Source organism: Protopterus annectens, chromosome 4.part0 (assembly GCF_019279795.1).
Source record: "Protopterus annectens isolate FY-2018-M chromosome 4.part0, PAN1.0, whole genome shotgun sequence".
Classification (NCBI taxonomy): domain Eukaryota; kingdom Metazoa; phylum Chordata; order Ceratodontiformes; family Protopteridae; genus Protopterus; species Protopterus annectens.
In genome coordinates this window covers 1,347,293,375-1,347,320,611 of record NC_056733.1, presented here as the reverse complement: position 1 = coordinate 1,347,320,611, position 27,237 = coordinate 1,347,293,375, and the positions used below count along the sequence as shown (strand labels likewise).

Here is a 27,237-nt window from a genome sequence, read left to right as displayed (position 1 = left end):
GTGAGAGGGGGGTGAAGTTGGCACTGAATTGATCTGCCAGGATATTGGCAATATCCTTGGGATCAGTATATTTAATGCCATTCTGTTGTAGCTCAGAGCAGATCTGAGCATTGCCATTTAGATTCTTGACATAGTTATAGAATGCCATTTGGTTGTCTTTGGAATCTTTGGCAATTTTATTTTCGTAACTAGTTTTGGAGGATTTTATGAGGGATCTTAGCTTCTTACTGAGGCTGGTAAGGGAGTTTTTTGCATCCTGGGATTTTCCTCTTTTCTGCAACAGGTTCTTCCTTTTGCTGTAAAGTTTGTTTATGGCAGGGGACCACCAGATTGGCTTCCTTTTTTTGGAGGAGAGCATCTTGGTTCTATTTGGGATGGCATGATTCATGCATGAGTAGATGTGCTCGTACAGTGCCTTAGTGTAGGACTCGGCAGTCGAACTTTCAGTTCCCGTCTGCATGGTTGTCATGAAGTTTAACTTCTGACTTGAGTAGAATGAAGTTGGCTTTGGAGAAGTTTTTTATGGAGGTTTCCTTACTGGGGGGTGGGGGTGGGATGTGGATGTTAAGGGTGATTAGTTTATGGCCTGACCTGACCAACGGGGGTGACCACAGGTGTGGAGCATCGATTTCCCATGTTGGTAATGACCAGGTCTACGATATTGGAGCCCCTTGTGGGACTATGGATTAGTTGATCCAGGGCATTGGAATTTATGAATTCCAAGAACCGCTAGGCAAAGGTGTTGGTACATGAGTAGTTTTCCCACTTAATGGCAGGGTAGTTGAAATCACCCAGTATTAGGGTGTTTGGTTGTATATTAATATTTCCCAGTATGTTTTTAGAAAAGTATAGTGAGAATCTTGGGGCATGGTGGGGGATCTGTAGCATGCTACAATTTGGATTGCCATCTTACCTAGTGTTAGTTGCACCTGGAGAATTTCAGACGCATTGTGTTGGGCAACTAACCTGGTGGCGTGAATATCCTTGGTGAATATGGAAACTCCTCCAGCTTTAGTATTTCGATCCTGGTTTGGTGGCCGAAAAATGTAATAAGAGTTGTAGCCTGGTATTGCAGGGGTGCTCTCTGGAGCCTTGAACCAGGTCTCAGTTATTGCACAGATATCGATGTTCTCCATTTTTAGGAGTGCCTCGAGAGAGTGCATTTTGAGGTTTAGACTTCTAACATTGAGTAGCATTGCCTTCAGATTCTGCATGCTTGTACCGTTACGGTGGTTGTTTTGTCCTTTGAACTTTGCCTAAAAAAGGCACTATAGGGGTGGCAAGAGCCTTAGCCAGTAATCTGAATCCCAAGGGTGACAGGTGCAGACCATTTCTGGCAAAGCATCGTGGTCTGTCAATCATGTTGTCACAGGCAGACAGATACTGGATCCCCTTTGAATGACACCAGAAGCTTAGCCAATTGTTGGAAGTCAATCATTTTGTCTTTATATTGTAGTGTCATTCTAGGTGAAGGCAGGATGCTACTCAGGGCTAGGGTCATACCTGCCTGGGCCACATGATCCGAGAGCTCTTCCATGTGTCTTTTCATGAAGTCCAGGGAGGTACGTCTCAAGTCATTCACTTCAACATGGACAATGCAGAGTCATATTTGTACTTGTTGTGGAGTGACTTGATTGCATGAGTTATGTGGCAGATTCTGGCACCCAACAGGCAGCTCACTGTAATTTTCTCCTTGTTCAGCCTGGTGAGTGGGACATCAGTGTGCCTGATGTTAGAGTCACCTCTGACAAAAGTATTAGGTACGTTGTCTTGCCTTAGGGGCTGTTGCTGGGTGGCACACTAGTGTTGTGAGCTATGTGACACTTTGGTTGTGACTGGTGTTTTTTTGAGTTTCAGCTTCGGAGGTCCTTGTTTCTTGGGCAGGTTACAGTTAAGGGCCTCTGCATATGTGGATTTACTGTTGCTATGTGTGGGTGTTGGTGGTGTGAGTTTAGAAGGGCTATGTGTTGCTTGAGGTGTAGTGCAGATGTTAACCTTCTCCTCTTGACTTTCTAGCACAATCTTGGGTGGAGAGAGCTTTGCTTCCAGTTTGGCTATGTAAGTGCATCTCTCACAGGTTGTAGTGTTGGGTGGTAAGAGGAGAGGGTTGTCTGTGTACATGAGGCAATTGCTGCATTGCTCCAGTATGCCCAGATTCATCTTTGCGCCTTGCAGTGATAAATGCTTCATCATCCTTTACCCTACATCTTATGGCTTCTACAGTACTGATGGCTGCTCTAGCCAGGTACCACATGAGATTATTCCAGTGGACCCTAGCAGTACAATGGTTTCAAAACAGACAATTGTTATATTCGAAGGTTTCACTCACTCAAATCTATAAACAGCACATTGCCTGGTGAATTACATTATCTTCCATGATAAAAGGTTGCCCCTTTCGCATGGACTCACCAGTTGCAGTAGTAGCCATAGACACCTCCTTTCTAGGATGGGTTGCACTACGAAGAGAAGATGGTCCAAGGTGCATGGTCGCTTGTAAAGGGAAATCTGGACATTAACATCTTGGAGATGACAGCAGGGCTAGTATGCAGGCCTTTCAGGATCTCCTCCCCATGGGTGTAAAAACCATACACACAGACGTATGATAATGGTATGGTACATAAACAAACAGGGAGGAACACATTCCTATCCACTTTGTCAAGAGGCCATGAGGGGCTAGCAATGAACGAATGTCTTCACAATGCTTTCTGATAGCAACACACATCCCATAGTCATCCAGTATGTTAGCGGACGGATTGAACAGGATTATCCTGATGCCTTACAAGTAGTCCCTCAACCCAACAGTGGCAACACTGATCCTCCTTCACTGAGGCCAACCTTGCTGCAACCTTTTTACCTCTCCCATCACCAACAAATGCAGCAGTTACTTCACGCTGATCCTTCCACAGAGTCAATAACAGAGGGATGCTCTGATCCACAGTTAGCCCCCTGCTCTCCTGTATGCTTTTCCTCCCTTACCTCTAGTAAACAAATTATTTCAGAAGGCCAGACAGCGCAAGGCCAGGGTGATCCTAATTACTTCCTTCTGTCCCTGGCAAATATGGTTCCCCTTCCTGTGGCCACTACTACTACATTTCCCATGGATGTTGTGTCATTATCTAGACCTTCTCTCTCACCTGTCCAGACTGCCTCCTCCAGACCCAACATCCATGAAATTAACTGCATATTTTTCTGGTTTTGACCATAGCCAGAGACACCAGTTTTCCCACAGCAATAGTAAGATACTATCAACTTCTCCGAAACTAGCCACAAAAAAAGATATACCGTAGCAAATGGAAATCCCTTTCTCAGCCCCTCCGTCCATCTTAGAGTTTTGGTCTGAACTTTTTGACAAGCGTTCCAGTTATTCCATCATCAAAGTTCAAATGGCTGCTACCTACAACTTCCACATAGGCCCCAGTGATTCTTAGTTGCTTCCCTTAAGATCTGTAAAGCTTTTCTGAAAGGAACAATTCTTTTACATCCTCCCGTCAGTGATCCAGTTCTTCCATGGGATATTACAATTATGATATAGGCTGTAACACAACCACCCTTTGAACCTGCATCTATGGCACATCTAAAGTTTCTGGTATGGAAAACAATATTTCTGGCAGAAGATGCATCAGCTAGACAAATTTTAAAATTACATGTGCTTTCCTGTAAACCTTCCTGCTTAACTTTTCATAATGACAGGGTCTCTCGTAGAACTAATGCGCCCTTCCTTCCCATGGTGGGATCCAAAACAAACTTAAATCATCCATACATCTACCAGTATTTTCCCTACATACTCTAATGAAGGTGAACACATATTACATTTGTTAGGTGTTCATCGCCAACTCAGATTTTATTTTTATAGGACAAAACAATTCAGAAAATCAGATCAGTTGTTTACTGCCCTTTCAAGCAAGAAATTGGGAAAAGCTGTCACTAAATTACACTTTCTAGATGGCAGTCAGACTGCATTTCATTTGTCTGTAATAAAAAGCAATTTGCTGTACTATCTAAACCTAAATCTCATTCCACTAACACAATTTCTACTTCAATAGCATTCTCAAGAAAACTTCCCATTGATGATATTTGAACCACAGCAGCTTGTCCACAATCTGTATCTTTATTTCTCATTATAAACTGGATGTACAATCCAGATCCCATTCTTTGTTTGACTCCAACATCCTCAGGAATGTCCTTCCTTGATACCACCCAGGTAGACAGCTTGAAAATCTTTCCCATGTGTTGAATCAGATGAAAATAGACAGTTTGGATAAGAAAGTTATATACATACCATAACAACAGATCCATGTTGTCTGATTCTCAGTGGGATGGGTAAGACCAATCTATAACCAAATGGGATAGGTTATTTTGAGCACAAGAAGGGAGATTGTCTAGACTTAAATGGCTGGCAAGGGCAGCTAGCCTAGTACTTACAAACCTATGAATAGTATTTAAGAATATAGGTAACCTACAGACTCGGAACCCACCAGATTCAGTTCAGATTTGTCAAGCACAAGTCCTGCCTGCTTAAAGTGGTAGGCTTCTTCAGAAAAGTTACTGAAGCAACGGATGATGGCAGAACAGTGCACACTGCATATCTAGACATCGCAAATCCATTCAACACTGCCCCACACATAGGTATCCCAGGTAAACATTCCTGGTTAAATGTCAATCTTTTTGTAACTCCCTGGATAGAAAATTGGCTCACAAAAAATACCCACTACTAATGGTATACCCTGGGGTTCAGTCCTTGGGCCAGTCCTTTTTGACATTTACTTCTCAGAGTCATAGCTAATGTTAAGAGTTTGTGGCTGGCTAAGTTTGCAGATTACTGCAAACTTGGTGCCATCATAAAGTCCCCAGAGGACACCAAGATCCTCTAAGAGGGTCTATCGAAAACAAATACCTAGTGTCAAAACCATGACAAGAGTGACACCCCATGCAACTATCACGTCATACCTGAAAATTGATCCTGTAGTTAGAGATATGGGAATCTGTGATGACCATGAACTGTCCTTAGATCACCAATATCCATTTTTGTAAGGAAGTCCATTTTCATTGCAATGTATGTCTAAAGATCTGAGTCATTTTTATTCATTCCTCTGTGAATGGTTTCAGATCCAATCCTCAGATCTGACTCAGCCACTTTCTAAAGATTCTAGGATATGAATCTCCAGCTCCTCCCTTACCCACAATGCCCCTGACCACTACACTACCTTATATCTCATTTGCTGCTCTTCAAGACAGTTGGGATTAGAATTTCTTGAGCTACTTTGGGTTGTTGTGAGGGAAAATTTCCTTTTTCCTCTTTTAGCTTTTTGACAGTCTTTCATCTATTTAATTTACCCCCCTTACTTTATATAACCACTCTACCAACTTTTTAGTAAACTTTTTATACTGCCATTGTTGGTAGCCCGTTCCTTTTTCTTCTTCTTCCTCCTATACCTTTAGGTATATTCCTGTAATACCATTGTTGGTACTTTCTTCTTCTGTCCAATGCTACCTTCTATCTGTTTTTATATTTAAAAAAAAAAACTTTATTTTTCCTTTTGTAGACTATTGTGGTTTTCCAGTATGGCTAATAAGCCTACTGGATTAAAGAAATGTACTTCCTGTGGGCGTAAGATCTCTAATTCTGATGCCAACAGAGAATGTGCTTATTGTTTGGACTCAGTACATCTGGACACCTCTTGTTCCATATGTGCTGCCTTCAATGCAAGAGCAATTAGCTATAGGAGGAACAAGTTAATTATGAAAGGCATCCTTCCCACTTCAGCTTCATCTTCAGACACTCAAACCCGGTCTCAAAATTCGAAGGAGCCCAGGGTGTACAGTAAGTTCTCTCCTGCCCAGTCTCCATTACCTATGCCTACTGTAACCTCCCAAAAAGGTTCTTAAATCTCATATCTGAAACCTTCGGATCCAGCACAGCCTACTGTTCCAGCTCCTTGGCCCTGTGCTCCCAGTTTCTCTCTGGAGTTGCAAGACTGAGGGGGCCCTTTTTGCAGGAAGCACCTAAAAAATCCTCTAGGCCACCTTTCCTTTTCCGTTAGGTCTTCTTGTAGTCTTTCTGAAGCAGAGATAGGTAGATGATGAGGAAATTTCTTAGAACACAGATCCAGATTGGGGGGGTTGCCAGCTTAGTCTCCCACTGGATCTGTGAGCCACCAAACCATCCTTTCAACCTGTAATTGAATTCTCTGATCCAACCACCCATTTTGGAGTCCTTGGATCCATGAGCCCCATGAGTCATACCGTCAGATCCGAAGGTTATTTCAACCTCACCTCCAGCTACTTCCCTGGCCCAATTGGCTCTAACACTGTTGAAACATGACAGCTGTCAGAGCCGAAGCATCAGTGTCAGTTCTGAGAGGCTGACTTTGATTCCAAAGTTTTCAGAGCTGTCGCTTCCTTTTGGAGCTTTGGCATTTGATAGATCAGCTCTGACTCCTCTCTCAGAGCAGAGGGCTTGGGGCTGTCTGATCCAAGAACCTCAGCTCCTGTGGGATTGTCCATGGCCTCTCTGGGCCCCTATGCCTTTAAAGTGGTGGAGAGGGTTTTTTTCACAACCCAGAGTAGTGACGACTCTCCCTTCTTCGGATCCATACCTTACTCCTTCTCTGGATCCTGTGTCTGAGCCTTTGCATCCTACAACTCAGGGACAGCCAGCCGAGAAGATCTTCCAAGCAGTTCCAACCATGGAACTTCCTGTCTTTTCTGATACCTACCTCCCCGAAACATCCCACTGAGGAGGTCCCTGGGAAGAGGATGTGCAAGAGGCAGCACTTGGATTCCCCACAGGAATCCCTCACAGAAAACGCTGACTTTGATGAGGGGGAAGGGTCCTCTTGATCTCCAACTAAAGATGACACATTTGGAGACATCTTAGAGATCATTTGCCAAAAAGGTGGTTGGTCTTCCCAACGCCCTTCCCAGAAGGAATCAGTGTTTTTGGAAGCCTTTGGGTTTGGCCCATCTATATCCTGGGTTACTCCACCTGCGGATGAGCTTATATATCTCGTCTTCTGCAGGGCATGGAAGGAACCAGACTCTGTGGAACCTATTTTAAAACTCCTGACAAAATATTAAGTGCCCCTGCTGATAGACAGTACTGGAAAAAAGGGATTCCTGTAGATGCCATGGTTGTTGCGGCAGCCACCAAAAAGGAGCTTTCCAAACAAAGCTCCACTGTCCATCCCCCTAACAGAGAGTCTAGGGCTTTGGACAGGTTTGGGAAGCAAGTGTATGTGTCAGCGACATTTGCCCTGAGATTGCTGAGCAACCTGGCACATTTCACTTGATTGCAGAGAGATTTCATAAAGGAACTCTCTAATTCTGCCTCAGGGTCCATGTCTGCAGAGGAACAGAAGTCTTTTCCTCATGAGTGGCCATCCTACAATCAATTACAAATGCTTCCATGAGGTTGATCTTGCATGCTGTTGAAGGTAACTCAAGAGTAGCCGGTTCAGACATATCCACAAGGAAACATGCCTGATGTGATTGTGTGATTTTGCGGAACCCTTCAAGACATCATTCATCAATGCTCCTTTTGATGGATCATCCTTGTTTGGGTCAACAGTGAAAGACACTTTCCCCAGCAGTGAACAGGACAGAAAGATGTTGTCCGACGTTGGAATTCTCTTTTCTACCCCGCAGAGACCCTTTTCCGGGAACCAATACGGTAGTAAGAAAATGTGGTTCAAAAAATCTCAAGGTCCTTTCCAGGAGTCAAGCTGGGAATTTTCCCCCAGAGGCAGAGGGAGAAATAACTACAGTGGTAGATGTCACCCAAGTGGCAGAGGGGGTCCACAAATTCAAGGGTCTCGATTTTTTTCTTGGACAGATCCTTCCAGTGTTCCTGAAAGGTTGCCTGGCTCTTCGTCTCTGTAGGCAGTTGGGGGGCACTTATCCTTGCACAAAGATTCCTGGCTAGCCATCACAAATGACCTTTGGGTGTAAAGGATCATATTCAGAGTAAATGTCATTCCCTTTTTACAAATTCAGTAAAACCAAAGAAAGTTTTCCCCAGTATTCCACCCAATCAGAGGGAGCTAGCAGCTCAAGAGATTAATAAGTTGCTAGACAAAAAGAGTCATCCAGGCGGTCCCACCAGACCAAACAGCATCTGAAATTTACTTTAGGTTCTTCTTAGTGCCAAAAAAGACAGGGCACCTGAGACCTATTTTGGATCTAAGCTATTTGAACCAGTTTGTAAAAAAATTCCAAATTCCAGACGGCCACAGTTTAGTCCATTCTACCCCTTCTTTAGAAGGATGACTGGATGTAATCAGTCAGTATTCAAGACACACACTATAATGTCAAAATGAACAGGTGCTCTCAAAGGTATCTATGCTTCCCACTGGGAGCCAGTCATTATCAGTTCAGAGCCCTGCCGTTTGGTCTCACCACAGCCCCAAGGGTGTTCACCAAATGTTTGCCAGTGGAAGCAGCTCACCTGAGACTACTTGGATTCAGTGTGTTTCCCTATGTAGACAACTGGCTCCTTACTGCAACAACCAGGTATCTACTAGCAAAAGCCAGAGATTATTTGCTTCAGCTGTCGGTCTCACAGGGAATCACCATCAACATGCACAAATCTCCTCTTCAACCAGTTCAAGTTGTAGATTTTGTAGGGGCTTACTTAGACACAGTCAGTTGTCTAGCTCAAAACAGGATTCTTACATTGAAAACACACACATAGGTTCATAGGTAGGTACTAGGCTATTGGCCCTAGGGCCTATATAAGCCTAGCCAAAAAGGTACCCTGGCTTTCACCACCCAATAAAATTATTTACCTGTGCCCCTGTCAAGCAGAGCCACAGAAGTGATCCCAGGGTGAATTTCCTATTTCCCATCCAATCATCAAGATTTTTCTTGAAGAGTGCTAATGAGGAGCTTTGTTTGATATAGATAGGTAGTTTCTTCCAGAGTATGGGAAGTCTCTGGGACAGGACTCTATCCCTCGCGCATGTTCTGTTTATTGTGGTGACAAGGTTTAGGTCCCTAGAGCGTGTAGCTCGGAGGGCTAGGGATTTCTTTAAGTGGAGCATGTCCAACAGCTCTGGGTTTGACATACTCTGTATGTTAGGCAGAGATCGCCTCTAAGTAGGCGATATGCGATGGAGTAAAGCTGGAGTTTTTTGAGACGGCCTGTATAGGGCATCTGTTTCAGGCCGGTAATCCTCTTTGTGTGAGGTATTTTTGTGGCCTTTCCAGTTGTAGATGTCTTGTGAGGTACATACCAAAAGGGGTGTTGTACTCTATAATAGGTCTAATGAGTGACGAGTAGAGGGGAACAATGACCTCCTTTTTCCTGTATGAGAAACCTTTTATATTGAGATGTGCCACGTAGAAGGATTTCCTGACTACTGTGGTGATGTGATTATCAAAGGAGAGACTACTGTCCACCTGTGTCCCAAGGTCTCTTATCACACTTTCAGTGTTAAGTAGACTACCGCCTATGTGGTAGTTCATGGGTACAGAGTTTTTACCAAAGGGGATGACAGTGCACTTTTTGGCATTGAGCTTGAGGCCATGGCTTTGACACCAGGCATCTGTCTCAGTGAGTCCCTTTTGTAGGATGTCCACATTGTTAGGAGCATCTGCGAACTTCATTAGCCAAAGACCTTCTGTGTTAGCCTGTACCTCAGAGAAGTAGATACCAAACAGGAGAGGACCCAGGGCTGAACCTTGTGGTACTTCACTTGTCACTGGTCTGAAGTCGGATTTGGAGTCTGCTACTTTCACAGTGTGATCTCTGTCGGTGAGCCAGTTGGCAACCCATCTTGTGACATAGGGATTTATACCTAGTTTAGTGAGTTTATCTATAATTCCAGAGTGGGGGGTGGTGTCAAAAGCCTTGGCGAGATCTAGATAGCACAAACCACACAGGAACAGAATGGATCCAGGAACAGAAAACAGCAACACTGTAGTAAATATCCAAAGAATTTATTTGTCCACAAGAACAGAGATTAAGCAGTTTCATATAAGTACTTCATCAGAATCACAACACTAAACACATCCAGCACTCTTAAATACCCCATCCTTAAAACCCTAACCAATGAAAATAAATAAATTAACCCATACTATGACTGTTAAAAAGGTGATGTGAAATATGACCCAGCAAACACTAGAGCCTCACAATGCATTTAAACATTTGATGTTGATAATATAAATTAATAAATTTATATCAAAACTAATTCAAATGCATAAAATTCATAAAAACTTTCATAAAAGTAAACAAATAACATATATACATATTAAAACAGGTTGCTAGTGAGTGATGTTATTAAAACAGGTTGATAGCCTAAGAAATATATGTGGAATCATGCCATATATGATTTCAACTTTAAAATGCTAGATATAGAGGTACTTTCATTCAAACCCGGGGGGAAGTAGCACTGAGCCTCAGTTGCCATCTCAGCTCCTTGGTTTCTAACAGATCTTCCCAGGCCCCCGAGGTCCCTTTGTATATGTTCCAAAACAAAGAAGCTGAAGCTGTGGTCTTTAAGCTCACTAATGTGTTTGGCCAATGCATTTTTGTATCCCCCTTCCTGATGTCCAATCAATGCTCATACATACGCTCCTTGAACTTTCTCTTAGTTTTCCCCACATAGAAAAAAGAAGTTATATACTCACCGTAACATTCCATGTTTGCAGTCCATCTCGCCCTTCATTCTTACACGAGTTTGGCTCCGACTCGGCCTTTTTACAAGCTCAAAATCTTCTAGTTGGCTTGTGGCAAGGTAGGTGTCCCATGGTGCACCAGTACAATCCCCAGATCTTGTTTGCTGCTAACTAAGAGAAATAATAACAACCATATAGAAAGAACCCAATAATAAAAGGTCTCCAGTGAATGATGATAACAATATTTTTCTGTCTCCAGATACTTCCAGGATGGGGGTAGGAGGGTGGGTTCTTAAGAATGAAGGGCGAGATGGACTACAAACATGGAGCATTATGGTGAGTACATAACTTCTTTATGTTCTGTAGTCCTATCTTGCCTTCATTCTTAAACATAGGACAGCGTCCCTAGCACCTTATTCTTGGGTGGCTCAAGGAAAAATACTCCTGAGTACCATGGAACAAAAGGATGCTCTACCCTGGAGGTCAAATCCAATTTGTAATGAGTAATAAATGTGTGAGGGATAGCCCAAGTTGCTGCTACACAAATATTATCAAGTGGGACCCTGGCTTGAAAGGCTGCAGAGGTAGACTGAGATCTGGTAGAATGAGCCTTAATTTTGAAAGGTAAAGGCTTACCATCAGAAGCATAAATGTAAGCTATACAGCTAGAGATCTAATTAGAGAGGTTCACTTTGGAAACTGGTACACCTAATCTGGAGTCGGAGAAGGAAATAAATAATTGGTCTTACTTCCTGAATTCTTTAGTCAGGTGCAAATAAAAACATAATTGTCTATGAACATCCAACTAATGAAACGTGTATTCTGCTGCGTTGGAATGATTAGGGAAGAACACCGGAAGTTCTATGGATTGGTTCAAAGTGTTATGTGAACAGACCTTGGGTACAAAGGATGGATTAGTACAAAGAGATACTCTGTCTTTGTGAAATATCAACTAAGGGGGTTTGACAGACAGTGCTTGTAACTCTGATACTCATCTAGCAGATATGATTGCCACCAGAAACAAAGTTTTCCAAGACAGAAATTTCAAAGGCGATGAATGAGAAGACTCAAAAGGTGGAGACGTTAATCTGGATAGCACAAAATTCAAGTCCCATGAAGCAACCGGTTCCTGAAAGGGAGGTCTTAACAAAGTGGCACCTTTGAGGAAGGTTTTGCACAACCTATGCGACATCAGATTAGAATGTTGTAGACCTAGATGAAAATTAGAAATCACTGCCAATTGAACCCTGATTGTGGCAGCCGCAGCTCCGTGGTGGAAAAGTTCAGACAAAAATTCCAAAACCACCGCAATAGAAGCAGTATAAGGGTCAACATTCTTTTTTTCAGCCCATATAGAGAACCTCCTCCATTTACTGGAATATAATTTCCTAGTGGAGGGTTTATGAGATGACATAAGGATATGAGTCACGGAGGGTGAGAAGTTGTGAAGCCTGATTAGGAATGGAACTCGAGCAGTCAAGCTGTCAAATTGAGGATGTTCTTCGTTTTCCATTGCTGCAGTCCTGACTATTGGGGTATAGTCCAATACCAGAGTATAAGGCTGGCGTCGGTCAGGGCGACGCCAGTACGTCAGGGTACTAATGCGCATGACCGACGTCATATCCTCAGTCTTTTTTGCCGCATGGTCCGATGCAGAAGCAGTTTTGCGAGTGCAGGTTGGCGTTCTGAAATATTTCAAACCGGAGTTTCAGACCGAAACAGAGTTGGAACATTTTGGTTTTTCTTGCCTCAGTATTTTACTGGATGTCAGAAAAAGTGAATAACTGTATTTCTTGTGGGAAACAGATACCTCATAGGGATTACCATACCTTGTGTATACCTTGTTTAGGGCCTGAGCACGGCGTTGTTGGTTGCCGCTCTTGTGCTAGGTTTAACAAACGCACTATTAAGAGGAGGTTAGACTGTGCCAGGTTAGTGTTTGGGAAGCATTATAAAATGCCGTCGGATGCTCCCCCGCAAGGACAAAACAGTGAAGCCTAGGGTTGATGAACCGGCAGTCCCGGACGGTTCTTTAGAAGGCTCAGTGGAGCCAGAGGTTTTGCCAGGAGTTTCCATGGAGTCCCAGGCAGAAACTTTACTGTTACAGGATGTGCCTTCTCAGGAGGTAGGCCAGGCTGAGGGGCTTCTCAGGTGACTGTTCTTCCCTCTCTTCCCAAGGTTGTTAGAGCCTCTCCTTCTGTTGCCAAAACTTCTTTGAGGGGTAGGCCTAGTTCAGCTTCAGTGGGGGCTTCTCCTAGCATTTCGGGTTCTGTACCTAGGAAACATATGCTTAAAATGGCAGAAGATTTGATTACTATGATTAGAGGTTCTATGCCCCGCCTGATAAGAGGCCTCGGGTGGTACCGGAGGTGGATAGTTTTGTACAGTGTACAGAGGCTTCAGAATCTTCTGTGGAAGATATGCAGGAGTATCCTACTTATTCTGATTCGGATGTGGATGATTCCACTCCTACAGCTTCTCCGCCTGAGGATTTCTCATTTTCAGAGACTCTGCATTCCATGAGGGAGCACTTTAAATGGGAAGGCCAGGATTACTCTGATTCCAGGAAAAGGCTTAGGGAATTCTTGTTTTACCCCAGCATAGGCCTTTAGCTATTCCTCCTGTGTTGAATGTGGTGGAAGATGTTTTGCAGAGGCTTCCTGAACCCTGACTCTTTGCCCCTGCTCCTGTTAAGCCTGATAGGTATTATAGGGTGCCCAAGCTCATAAATATTTGTTTAAGAGTCCTAGGGCGGATCCAGAAACAATTTCTCAAGGGCCTAAAGGTGTTAAGGCTTCTGTGGTTAAAATCCTGTTCCCACTGATAAAGAGGCAAGGGCTTTGGATAGGTGGGGAAAGAAAGTGTATACTTCTTCCACTCTGGCCATGAGAGCATTGAATTGTCAGTTTCACATGCTAAAATATCAGAATTATCTCCTTTCACAATTGAAATCTAAGGTGGATGCTTTGGCGGAAGGTATTGAGTGTAAAGAGTTGCTGGATTTGGTTCATGTGTCTGAACAAGTGGGTAAGCATTCTTTGCAATGTGGTTTTGATGCTGTACAGGCCTCCTCGAGGGTGGCTGCTACCAGTTCTGTTCTTCGCAGGCATGCCTGGTTGAAGGATCAGAATTTAGCTGAGCATGTTAAGACCAGGATTTTGGATGCTCCTTTACAGTCTGATGTGTTGTTTGGATCGCCTGTGGAAGCAGTTTTAAAGAAAATGGAGGACAAAGCTAAGTCTATGCAAACTGTTAAAGATTTTTGCAGGTGCAGCCAAAGTTTAGTAGAAATTGGCCTGCTAAGGGGTGGACATATCCTGCTTATGATTCCCAGTCTAGGGGTAGGTCTAGACGTGGTAGGGGCAGGGCTCAAGGTTCTTTTAGGCCTAGAACAGGGAGCTCACCTGCTCAGACTTCTGGTGAGGGCAGGGGTCAGTCCTTTCGTAAACAGACCCAATGACCTGTCTTTTCAGCTGCCAGCAGATTCCGTCTGGCAGCTCCTTTGGGAGGAAGACTGTCTCTTTTCAAAGAAAATTGGGATTTAATTACTCAAGACAAATGGGTGTTGGATATCATTCACCACGGTTACAGGTTTTATTTTCATACAATGCCCCCTTTCAAAGGCATGCCAGACGTTCCTCCTCCACAAAGAAAAGAGGCTCACAAGCAAGTTTCTCAGTTACTTCAGATAGGGGCCATTCAGCCAGTCCCTGTATCAGAAAGGGGCCTAGGATTTTATTCTCGCCTGTTCCTTGTACCAAAGAAGGGGAACACGTGGAGACCAATTTTGGATTTATCTCTCCTCAACACGTTTTGGAGATTCCCAAGTTCAAGATGTTGACGTTACATCAGCTTTTACCTCTGCTGGGCAAAGGTCACTGGATGGTAACTTTAGATCTCAAGGAAGCTTACCTTCATGTGCCTATAAGGCTAAGTTGCAGGAAGTATCTGCGGTTTCGAGCTGGAAATTCTCATTATCAGTTCTCTGCATTGCCCTTTGGCTTATCTACAGAGTATTCACAAAGGTTCTGGCTCCAGTGATAGCTTACTTCAGGCTTCAAGGAATTCAAATCTATCCTTACTTGGACGACTGCCTGATTCTGGCTCAAGAAAAGGAAGACCTTCTACAGCATCTGGAATATGTTATAGCAGTGCTAAGATGCCTAGGGTATTCTGTGAGCGAAATAAAGTCCAGTCTAGTACCCTCTCAGGACATGTGCTTTCTGGGTGTGAGACTGAATACAGCAGCCCAGATGGCCTTTTAACCCCGGACAAACAAAAGAGTCTGTCACTTTACTTCCATCAACTATCTCATCAGTCCGTGCTGACTGCAAGGACAGTCCTTCAAGCATTAGGGTTCATGGCATCTTGTATTCTGGTGCTTCCCAATGCCAAACTGCATATGAGGAAGCTACAATGGTATCTCAAAATGTATGGACACAGCACTGCCAGGATTTGGACACTGTCATTCAAATTATACCTTGCCTTGGAAAAGAATTCTTGTGGTGGGCTCAGGAATGTCACCTAAACAAGGGACTCTCTGTGACCCGGCCAGAGGCAAGTCAGATCTTAACGACAGATGCCTCGGACATTGCTTGGGGAGCTCATCTAAATGGAAAGTGGATACAAGACAAGTGGCCTGCCAGACTACAGCATCTACATATCAACATGAAGGAGATGTTAGCAGTCCAGTTTGCATTAATGGCTTTCAAGGAGTTACTTCTTCCAGGGCAGGTGTTGATTCTAACAGACAACACTACTGTCATGTGGTACATCAACAAGCAAGGGGTACACATTCTTATCCTCTATGCAGGCAAGCAATGATTTTATGGGAGACTGCGCTTGCAACTAACTCTTCAGGCAAGGTTTCTGCGGGAGCACAGAACTCCTTAGCAGATGTGTTAAGCAGACAAATCATGGATCCCCACGAGTGGAAACTGGATCTTCATGTATTTCAGAAACTGACAGTGTCATGGGGAACTCCAGACATAGATCTGTTCGCTTCTCCACTAAACCACCAGCTGCCAAAGTATTGCACAAAGGGGTTTCATCACACAGCTTGGAAAGTGGATGCTCTGTCTTTCAGTTGGAAAAACCTTCATGTGTATGCCTTTCCACCTCTGCCTCTTCTTCCAAAGGTACTATTAAAGGTCAGACAGGACAGGCCAAGGATGATTTTGATAGCTCCAGATTGGCCTCGGCAACACTGGTACCCACTACTACGGAGTCTGGCACAGAAGCCTCCATGGCCTTTACCTCTGATTCCTCATCTGTTATCTCAGAAGGACGGTCATCTGCTCAATGTCAAGCTTCATTCTCTTCATCTAACAGCCTGGCATATTCTGTGTTGAAACACAGCAGGTCTCAACTTCCTCAACAAGTTTTAAATGTGATTATGGAAGCTAGAAGACCTAGTACAAGGAGAGAGAAAAATGGAAGAGATTTTTATTTTGGAGTACGGCTAAGAATTTGGAGATTTCTGAGCCTAATTTGAGTGTGGCTCTTCAATATCTTGCTGAGTTATTGGACAAAGGTTTGTCCTTCTCTTCCATTAAGATTCATGCTGCAGCAATTTCAGCTCACTATGATTGTGACCCACCTTTGATCCTTTGTTCAAGCAGTTTCTTAGAGGGGCAAAGAATATAAGACCCGAGCTCCTACTCCTGCTTGGGATCTCAATTTTGTGTTGGAAAAACTTACTCTACAACCTTTTGAGCCTGCAGCTACTGCTGAATTGAAATACTTGTCATGGAAGACTGCTTTTCTGTTGGCTATTACTTCTGCAAGAAGGGTGTCTGAGTTGCAGGCCCTTATGGCAGTAGAGCCCTTTTGATTTTCCATAAGGATTGCGTATGATTACGTACTAATCCTTCCTTTATGCCTAACGTGGTTTCTAGTGTGGCTTTAAACTAAACTATTCATTTGCCATCGTTTTTTGCTGACCCTCATAATAATGCCGAAAAGATTTTGCACACTTTAGATGTACATAGGCAATTATTATTTAAGCAGGACTAAGGATTTTAGGCAGTCCCAGCAGTTGTTTGTTTCTTTTGCTTTGAGTTCACAGGGCAAGCCTGTGTCAAAACAAACTATTTCTAGGTGGATTGGCTTTTGCATTGCATTTTGTTATTCCCATCATGGCAAGGAGATTCCAGCTGGGATTAGGCCTCATTCCACTAGGGCTACTGCCACTTCAACAGCATTTCTCAGGGGTGTGACAACTAAGGATATTTTGGAAGCAGCTACTTGGAGTTCAGTGCATACTTTCTCTAAGCATTATCACCTTCCTATCTACTCTAAGTCTAGGGCTGGTTTTGCCACAGCTGTTTTACAAGGCATGTTGTCAGCTCCTACTTCTTTATGATTTGCCAGCCTCCCTTACCTCTGCTTTGGGATTCTACCCAATAGTCAGGACTGCAGCAATGGAAAACGAAGAACATAGTACAGTTTTGTACCTACCATAAATGTAGATGTTCGAGGATTCCATTGCTGCAGTCCAATACCCTCCCTCCTTCCCTCTGTGTTTAGGGGTGGTTGTGTAGGTGAGTTTACATGTATATATTTTGTATATATTGTTGTATATATTGTACATGTTTTTGGTGCAGGTATTTTGGGACTTGTCTTTTTAGGATCTTCTGACATCTGGGGCAAGAAAAGACTGAGGATATGACGTCGGTCATGCGCATTAGTACCCTGGTCTAATGCGCCCTGACGACTATACCCCAATAGTCAGGACTGCAGCAATGGAATCCTCGAACATCTACATTTATGGTAGGTACAAAACTGTACTGTATGGAGGTTGAGATGAAGAGAGCCTGACATGTGCATCAATAGATCTGGCACTGGATCCAGAGTCCATGGGTGGTCTAGTAGATGAGGCCAGAGAAAGGGGAACCAAACCTGACAAGGCCAGTAAGGAGTGATGAGGATCAATTTGCTTCCCAACAGTTTTGCTTTCTGAATCACCTTGGATATGAGAGGAAAGGGAGGGAAAGCATAAAAGAGACCCAGAGGCCAATCTTGAACAAGTGCGTCTCTTGGTAACTCCCCCAGAGGGGGGATGAGGGAGAAATAGCTGCTGCATTTGGCATTGATTGGGCTGGCAAAGAGATCGCAGCAAGGCTGTCTCCATCTGCAGAAAATCTGCTCCTCTATTTCCTGCTTTAGAGACCACTCGTGAGGCATCAAAATTGCCCGGCTGAGTTTGTCGGCTGTCACGTTGGTTGTCCCCGGGATGTGCGTCCCCACCAGAAAGCGCTGGGAAGATATCGCCCATTTCCAAACTCGACTGGCCTCCCGACAGAGTGGGTATGATCTGGTTCCGCCCTGTTTAATATACCATACTACCAACATGTCTGATTGTATTGCAATCGTCCCAAGAGGAAGAAGGTTGTGAAGTGCTTGCAATGCCAAGAGCACTGCCCTCATCTCTAGAACATTGATATGCAGGTGAGCTTCATGATCTTTCCCTGTGCCTTGGACAGTTCTGCCTAGATAATGCCCCCCCACCCTATCTTTGAGGCATCCGTGGTCACAGTGGCAACGGGTTGGCGGGGGACAAATGGAGTGCCCCTGGTTAACTGGGTTGAATCCACCAAATGAGGTCCTTCTTGCAAGAGTCTGTTAGCAGAATGTGATGAGTTAAGGGTAGTTGTTGAAAATACCAGTGGGACGACAGGAGCCACTGAAGAATCCGCATGTGTAGTCTGGTTAGCGGCACTAGTAGTATGGTAGAAGAAATGGTCCCTAGAAGCTTCAGAACAGTCTTGGCCTTGACTTTTGGAAGGGGAGAAGACAGCGAATTTGAAGAATCAGATTCTGTGCCCTTTCTACTGAAAGATGAGCCAACATGGCTACCATGTCTATTTCTGTGCAAAAACTACACTAATAACAGCTATATGAAGCTATCTAACTATGAAAAACAGCAGAATTTAGTCAAAAAAATTAGCAAAATGTGTCAGACTTAGCCACGGCCAAGAAGAAGCACATCCGAACTCATCGACACTGCAAATGAGATCTGGGGATTGTACTGGTGCACCATGGGATACCTACCTAGCCACGAGCCAACTAGAAGACTTTGAACTTGTAAAAAGGCTGAGTCAGAGCCAAGGATCAGCTCCGAACCCATGTGTAAGAATGAAGGTGAGATAGGACTAAAGAACATCACTCAGTATCAACATGTTTTAATATGTATAGATTTTATTTGTTTACTTTTATGAAAATTATTTTCCCACTGCTCACTTACACATGATACTTCTCCAATGGACCCTGGCGGTGCAATAGTCCTTCCATCTTTATCCTCTGAATCATCCAATAAAGTTGTCTCACGTTTACAGAAAGTCTCTCCTTTGGTGGATCTACTCCAAGGAGATCGATCAAGGTTGTCCATTTATCCTTCCTCCCACTAGAGCCACGTTGACCACGGATGCCTCCTAGTTGGGGTGGGGGGCATTACTTAGGATGGACTGTACATCAGCTTTCTTGTAGCAGCGCACATGCCAGGAAAACTCAACATTCTAGAGGACAATCTCAGTAGGGCCATCCTCATGCCTCACAAGTGGTCTTTTAACCAATCAGTGGTAAACTTGATCTTCCACAAATGGGGTCAGCCTTGCTATGAACTATTTGCATCTCCCCTAAACAACAAGTGCAGCAGGTTCTTTGCCCTTATCCCACCTTAGGGACAGTCACCGAGAGATGCTCTCGTCCATGTTTGGCCCTCTGGTCCCCTTTCTACTTATCCTACCTTGCATGTCATCCCCAAGTTTCTTCAGAAGGCACTTCGGTTGAAGAGCACAGTAATTCACATTGCCCCTTCTGGCCTTGATTGTATTTCCCTTTCCTTAAGTCTCATTTACTATGTCCTCCTTGGACTCTGGATCCCAGTCTAGACCTCCTATCTCACCCATCAGGGCAAATTCACCTGGATATTAGTTGACCTCATGATTTCTCCAATTCTGATGTTGGCTAGACATTCCAGGCTTTTCTCACCAGTTCAAAAAATCCTATTGTCTTCTCATAAACCTTCAACGAGGAAGATTTAAGAAAGTAAATGGAAAAGATTTTCTCTTTGGATCCCTTTACCACCCCGCTTCCAGCTGTTCCAGACTTCCTTGCCTCAATTTTAAGGAATGAAGCAAGTTTTTCCACGAGCAAGGTTCAGTTATCATCCAGCTCGAGCTGTCATATAGGGGATAATGCTTTCCCTTTAGCATCATTCAAAATATGTAAGGCTTTTCTTAAGGTTACCGTCTTACTTAGACCTCCAATAAAGGACCCTACACCAACTTGAGATGTCACTGTGGTTTTGCAAACCTAGGTACTCTCTCCTTTTGAACCATCAGCTAAAGTGGATCTCAAGTTTCTTTCTTGGAAAACTGTTTTTCTGGTAGCTATAACTTCTGCAAGACGAATATCTGAAATCCAGGCATTGTCATCCAAACCGCCATATTTGATATTTCACAAGGACAGGTTTATTTTAAGAACAAATCCTTCTTTCCTACAGAAAATGGCCTCTAAAACCAATATCAACCAGGTCATCAGTTTGCCAGTTTTCTGTCCCAAATTTGAAAACAAAGGTGAGTACACCCTTCATCTTCTTGATGTACACAGGCAACTTCTTTTTTACCTGCACAGGGCCAAGTAATTTAGACAGCCTGATCAATTATTTGCCTATTTTACTAGTAAAAGATTGGGAAGACCAGTTTCTAAAACTACATTGGCTAAATGGATAACTGACTGTATTTTCTATATTTATTCCTTGAAACCTAATAGCCCATGGGCCAGTGCTGCCGTACCGAAACAACTGAAAGCACATTCAACCAGGTCAGTGTCTACATCGGCAATTTCTTGGGCTAGAGCTTCTATTGATGATATTTGTGCAGCGGCCACATGGTCTAATACTCATACCTTTATTGCACATTACAAATTAGACATTATTTCCAGAAATAGAGCTGCCTTTGGTTCTGCGGTGCTCCGGAACATCCTTCCATGAGTACCACCCAATGTTACTGTAGCTGAGAACTCTGCCCCATTTGTTAAGGAATGAATTAAAATAAAATCAGATAAAGAAGTTATGTACTCACCATAACGTTTCATCTGTGTTGTCTCTTTTCATTCTTACTCAACCCCCCCCCCCTTCTCCTGTCCTTGTCCTTGGGAGACGCCTAACAAAGTGTTGTTAGGAACCATAGCATCGTTATTGTATGAATATAATGTGTATGTATATATATATATATATATATATATATATATATATACGTACAGCAGCAAACTCAGTCTGAGGTATTGTAGTGGTGAGGGGCATTGTAGTGGTGAGGGGCATTATGGATAAGGGAAGAGCTTGAGATTTGGATCCTAGAATCTTTAGAAAGTGGCTGAGCCGGATTCGAGGATCGTATCTGAACCCATTCATTGAAGACGAATGAAAATGGACAACACAGATTGAACATTAAAACACAAATGGAATGTTATGGTGAGTACATAACTTCTTTTTATTGTGTTCTGATCCAGGGATATAATTGTTGCATTGTATTTGGCACGTATTAGGCTGATCATTGAGTATAATGCCCCTTTGGGTATGTACCTGTCCAAACACTTGTCACAACTGGAATGACCGCAACAGTTTCTCACTAAAAAAAATAGACTAAATTGTAAAAACTTAAGAGACTAACTCAAAGCCTTGTCCATCTTTCAGTATCATACAAGTTATTAGGAAGTGACCTCTTTCTTGCATATAGAGCTTCAGCTGACCCTGTTTTTTTGTATGGATACCTTTGTGTAAAGGTATCACTGTGGCTGTTCTCCATGCTTCAGGGACATAAATGATGGAGAGACTTAAACTAAAAGGTTTGTCAGACCTATTACACCTTCGCAAGTCCAGTGGTATCTTAAACACCTGCTCAAGGGTTCTCAATGTTTTTTGCAAATTAAATAGTACATGTTGGAGAGGTTTGTATCACAGAGAGTATCAATTCTATGAACCATCTTCACTCCACATAAAAAGTACTTCCCTTACTCTATTCAAATGTGATTTGGATGAATGGATGAGGAACTGCAATCATCTGCTCCCCTCAGTTTAGTATCCCTGTCCCTCATGAAAAGGGGAAGCATGTAAATGTCCCAGTGTACCCTTCTTCAACGTAACTGTTTTGTGTTCTTTTATGCACAATATAAGGGCTAAAACGTACCATGGGAATGTAAGTCTAAGCTTGTTAAGATCCTCATAGATCAGTAACATAGTATGTACCTATAAACCCATGAAACTACAGAGTACTGTACTTTGAAGACAGTCTTGTTAGTAGCATCACCATCTGTTGAAAGGATATCAGAGTTACAAACTCTTATGTGTTCTCCACTCCTTTTAGTTTTCTATAGGGACAGAGTTAGTCTTAGGACTAACCCCTCCTTTATGCCTAAAGTAGTCACTGAAATGTTTCTCATGTAGTCTATTCATTGCCCTACTTTTTTCCTAGCCTTTAAAATAGGACGAAAGAATACTGCATGTTCACTGGCATTTGAAATTCTGTTTGGACAAAACAGGAAATCTGACCAATTGCCTGTTTCCTCTGTTGAAAAGAGAGCCTTTTCACTTAATAAACTCATCATCTCCAGGTGGATTTCTCTTGCCATTTCTGTTTAACACTTTCCATGGAAAAACTTCCAAAGTTGGGTCAAAGCTAACTGTACTATGGCCCACTTGACCCAGGTTCGATTAAAAGTTTGGGCAACTGATGGAACAGAAGGGAAGGATGGATGTGCCCATCTTGGGGGGAGAGCATTTATTGATGTGTTGCCCTCTGATGAATCAACGAGCATACGAGAGAGGGCAGGGAGTGGGTAGGGCATTTGAAGAAAAAAAAACGGATGGAAGTGGAGACAACCAAGCCCGCAGGACACCCTTAGGAACCATGACTGGCCTCAGTGACATGGGAAGTAAGTCCGGGGAGGTAAAGATGAGCTGGTAGAGCTGGCGTGGATGTGGAGCACTGGTGGTCTGGCTGGGAAATGATGTCCCAAAGTGGAAAGGCTCGCTCTACTAGAGCTGTTTTCTCTTCTGGAGCCTTTATCAAAGGTCTGGGTTCAAGGTGCTTTCTAGAATCAGGCACTAGGCCATCCACTCATACCTATACTAAACATTAAAAGACGGATGCCTTTTCAAGAGCCAGAGCTGCTTTTGCCACATCTATTCTGCAAGGGATACTTGACCCCAGTTCTGTGAATCAAGCTTCCACTCAGTCACCATAAAAGCTTTAGGAATCACCCCACTTGGCAGCATTGCAACAGTGATATAATGAAAAACATAGTACAGTCATGTAAGAATTTGCCATAATAGTAGATGTTTGAATAGACCACAGTCAAAGTATATGCAACCCCCTCCGTCCATCCCCAAGTTTGCCTTTTTCTTGGCCAAGGTGGACTATTATTTTCCCTTTCCCCCTATTTATCCTTCTATATCTGAGACCTTATTCCGAGACTATTAGCCTCAGACAAATGTACTCCTGAGGCAAGAAAGTTCTGAAGATCTTTGTGCCCATATATCCTTTATGTACCAGCACGTTAGTACATAGGTCACACATTAGGTGTATGCATCACAGCACATAGTACGTATGTCACACATTAGGTGTATGCCATGACAGTACATAGGTCACACATTAGGTGTATGCTTCGCAGCACATAGCACATAGGTCACACGTTAGGTCTATGCATTACAGTACATAGGTCAGACATTAGGTGTATGGCATCACAGCACATAGCACATAGGTCACACATTAGGTGCATGTCATCATAGCACATAGTACATAGGCCAGACATTAGGTGTATGGCATCACAGCACATAGAACATAGGTCACACATTAGGTGTATGGCATCACAGCACATAGTACATAGGTCACACATTAGGTGTATGGCATGAGAGGAAGTTGCTTTTTTAAACAGACTGGGAACATTGTATCCTTGGCATGATTTATCCCATTTGTCAGCAATACCACAGTAGTGATCTATTCAAACAGCTACTATTATGGTAAGTTCTTACATAACTGTACTTGAGTGCAGAGGGCCCTAACAGCACCTAAGCAAGAGCTGACAAGAGGGAGTCATTATCCAAGTAGCCAAGGGGATGTCTGGGGCTTCTGTCTTTATCTGATCTTCAGCATTCTTGTGAGTGAGAGTATCCTCATTGCAGCAGCCTGAGGGTCCAGCTTCAATCTTCCCCTGATACTCGGACTGTCCATATTTCATGATGGACTATAATTCCCCCCATGCTGGGGAGCTGCATGGCACTACCTTCCTGAGTGGTAGTCATATATTGCACTGTCTCACCTTGGGGGATCCCACTTCCTCTATGTAGTGATGGTCACACACACACCCACCTCATGTTGCTGGCTGGAGATAATCAATCCCATATTCTACTAGTTGTGGCCACTGTTTTCTTGCAAGCCTTTGTTTTTGCAGTGGGGCAATCAAACAAATGGAAATCATCTTCCAATCCTCCTAACATGGGCAAGCCAGCATATGCTATTCAAGTCTTCCCCTCCACCTTCCTGGCTGGCACTTTTAGTAAAAATCCACTAATCAAACATCAGTCTACACTGTGGAGCTGGATGGGGTCATAGCCAGGGCTTCATCTGTCTATACTTTGGAGCTGCATGGGGTCATAGCCAGGCCTTCATGTCTCTCCACTGTGGAGCTGGATGGGGACATAGCCAGGGCTTCATCTCCCTACACTGCGGAGCTGGATGGAGTCATAGCCAGGGCTTCATCTCTCTACATTGTGGAGCTGGATGGGGTCATAGTAAGAGCTTCATCTCTCTACACTGTGGAGCTGGATGGAGTCATAGCCTGAGTTTCATCTCTCTACATTGTGGAGCTGGATTAGAGCTTTTTTCTTTCTTTCTTCTCAGTATGCAGTCTCCAAGTTTGACTGGTTTATTCCAGACATCTTTTGATGTACAATTTAGATACTGCACTATTGAGTATGAGTTTCAGACATCATGTCATATTGTATGTTTAAAGGTAGAAATGTTGCCCATTATAGACTGAAAGTTTTGTATGTGAATTTCCATCTCCATTAAATATTGTTTAACCTTTCTCCACCTGGGGACCTTAACAACTTCATGACTGATATGTGGAAGTGTTGATAGTTTGTACATTTTTAAGTCAGTATTTTGGTGGATGTTATATCAGGCTGACTGAATTGTGAGCTACAGACCGTTATGTGCAGCAAACTATATGTAGTCTTCCACAAAGACCTACTTTTCTGTGCAAACTCACATTTCTTCCATACGTTAGTTCTGGGTTTTTAGTCATCCTGACTTTTTTAACTCTGCATTCTTCTTGGATGCTGAAATAAGAGGGAGGAGAGAGGGACCTCCATACCATGGAAGCTCGCAGCTAGGTATGATTTTTATCTTCATTGGGCCTACCTTTGTGTATGGGTAGACAGGTCAGTCATTTATATCCTCTACTTGTGGCGATGAGAATATGGTAAATACTAAGCAGACTCTATAAAAATGCATTGCAAGCTGCTTTGTCTTTTGTCATTAGAAACCTAATAGGCCATGGGTCAGTGCTGGTGGAGGACACTGCGTGCAGGAAAAGGAGTTTCTAGTTTTCATTTTATGTACGTGTCCTTAGCAGTCATCTGAGCAGCTACAAAGAAATCACATCATCCTGTACTACTACCAGGAAGCTTAGTATGGACCTGTGCTCAAGGGAAGAACACTTTTTTTGGGAGTTATCTTTCAATACATCTTGCCTTGTAGCCCCTCTTCTGCTTTTGTGCAGCTACTACCCAATTTGGAGTAATTTTTGGGGAAGTGACTGGGGTTCTAAGTATTTTCCAAAACAAACAGATAGGAACTTCCAAAACCAATCAGCTGATCGAGTTGTAATATTATTTAAATGGTATCAGTTTGGCTTTTATAACATCTGATGAAATTCGAGTACTAGCTTTGAACGAAAAGCGCTTCATGCAATAAAGGATTTTTAGCTTTCAACTATGGCTGCCACATTTGTTTTTGGTTCTAAGTATTTTCCACATACTGCAGTGGGTCCCTGAAAATAAAGTAGACATCTGGGAATATGTGCTATCTGTTTAAGGTGCCATAAAGTGAAAGTAGTAAGACAAGGACTGTGGTACAGCAAACAGGAGTCCTTGTGTAGGTGAACAGTACTTTTTTTATATTTTCCATATTTGGTGATACAGTTCAGTTTGTATGGTATGAGAAGGTACTGTGTTCACCAACAGATCTGAAGGTATGAATGACGAGACAGAGAGTAGGAAATTACATGACTATAAACAATAGTGCCGTCATTTAAAGGAAGATTTTATTTCAAAATGATGTGCCCAATTTAACAGAAAAAGCTTTCAGTTAACAGAAGCCTTTTTCTTCATGCCTTGGTTACGGTTTATTTATATGTGTAGTTTGAATATATACAAGATATGGAAGTGTTGGATAGCCATTGGGGCTTTGTGCATTGCTAACAGAACATTTGTCTTTACTTAGACTCTGAATTATTTCTCTATTTATTTTCTAGGAATGGGAAAAGAAGACAACATAAACAAGCCTTGAACTTGACACTACAGTGGAACATGGTTACATGGAGGAAACTCGTGTTTTCTTTGAGTGCTTGGCGAACATGTGTGGGACTGGCATTTGAGTGCTTCGCAGGGAGTGCTGGGGATTTGAAACAGGGAGGGATGTAGATACTGTGAATGTTCGAAGTCTGTTGCGAGAGCTGTATGGTTAGTGTCATTCATGAGATTTCATGGAGTTTGTGTGCCTGCACTATGGAGTTCTGTGGAAGTGGAGATCAGTACTTGTTAACTATGGTGATTCCTTTCTTGGAAAACTTGGAATTTTCTGTATTCATGGAAGCAAAACCACTTCTAAGGGATTTCAGCTTTGTTCTCGTTGTTCTGATCCATCACCTAAAAGGCTGTATTGTAACACTCAACAAGGAACAGAATTTTTTTGCGTACACAAAATCTGCAGACATAAATTGCAACACACCCATGGATTGCTTTAGTCAGTGTGCAAAAGGTGATTATGATTATATTCCAGAAGAATGCAGTACATACATACTTTATAGGATTTTAAACATTACAAAGAAAAGAGCAAACAGAGACCTGAAAATGTTCAGTGTAGTACTTTTTGATGTGGTTTTGAAGCACATCTCTGCATTTTTCAAAGGAAATACATGTTATGCATCCTTGGTGTGTGTGTGTGTGTGTGTGTGTGTGTGTGTGTGTGTGTGTGTGTGTGTGTGTGTGTGTGTGTGTGTGTGTGTGTGTGTGTGTGTGTGTGTGTGTGTGTGTGTGCGCGCGCGCATATTTTTGGAAATGTATGGAGCTGTGTGGTCTTGTACCTGATAATTTTGGGAGCCTGTATTGTCAGGTTCAGTTTTGACAAGAGCCTTGTTAGGCTTCTACTAGTCCTGCTGCTTTATGCCTAGGCTTATAAATTGCATGTATCTGTAATGTTTAAGTATTTCCTTCAAAAGCAAACTCTTGTACATCTTAATATATTGTAATTAATAAGACTGCATTGGACTGCAGTTCAGAAGTGCATTAAGTAAGTTACACTACCATTTTTAGCATTTTTCTTTGATAGAATTTATTAA

General features: G+C 43.0%; 1 protein-coding gene across 1 annotated transcript in view; it reads left to right on the top strand.

Moving 5' to 3' along the window:
* AFAP1L1 (actin filament associated protein 1 like 1) overlaps nucleotides 1-26,867 on the top strand; it is a 507,629-nt gene extending 480,762 nt beyond the window's left edge. Inside the window, exon 19 of the mRNA XM_044069203.1 lies at nucleotides 26,152-26,867. Coding sequence (XP_043925138.1) covers nucleotides 26,152-26,175 — 24 coding nt within the window. The 3' untranslated portion in view covers nucleotides 26,176-26,867. The remainder of the gene's footprint in view (nucleotides 1-26,151) is intronic.
* The last annotated feature ends 370 nt before the right edge of the window (nucleotides 26,868-27,237 follow it).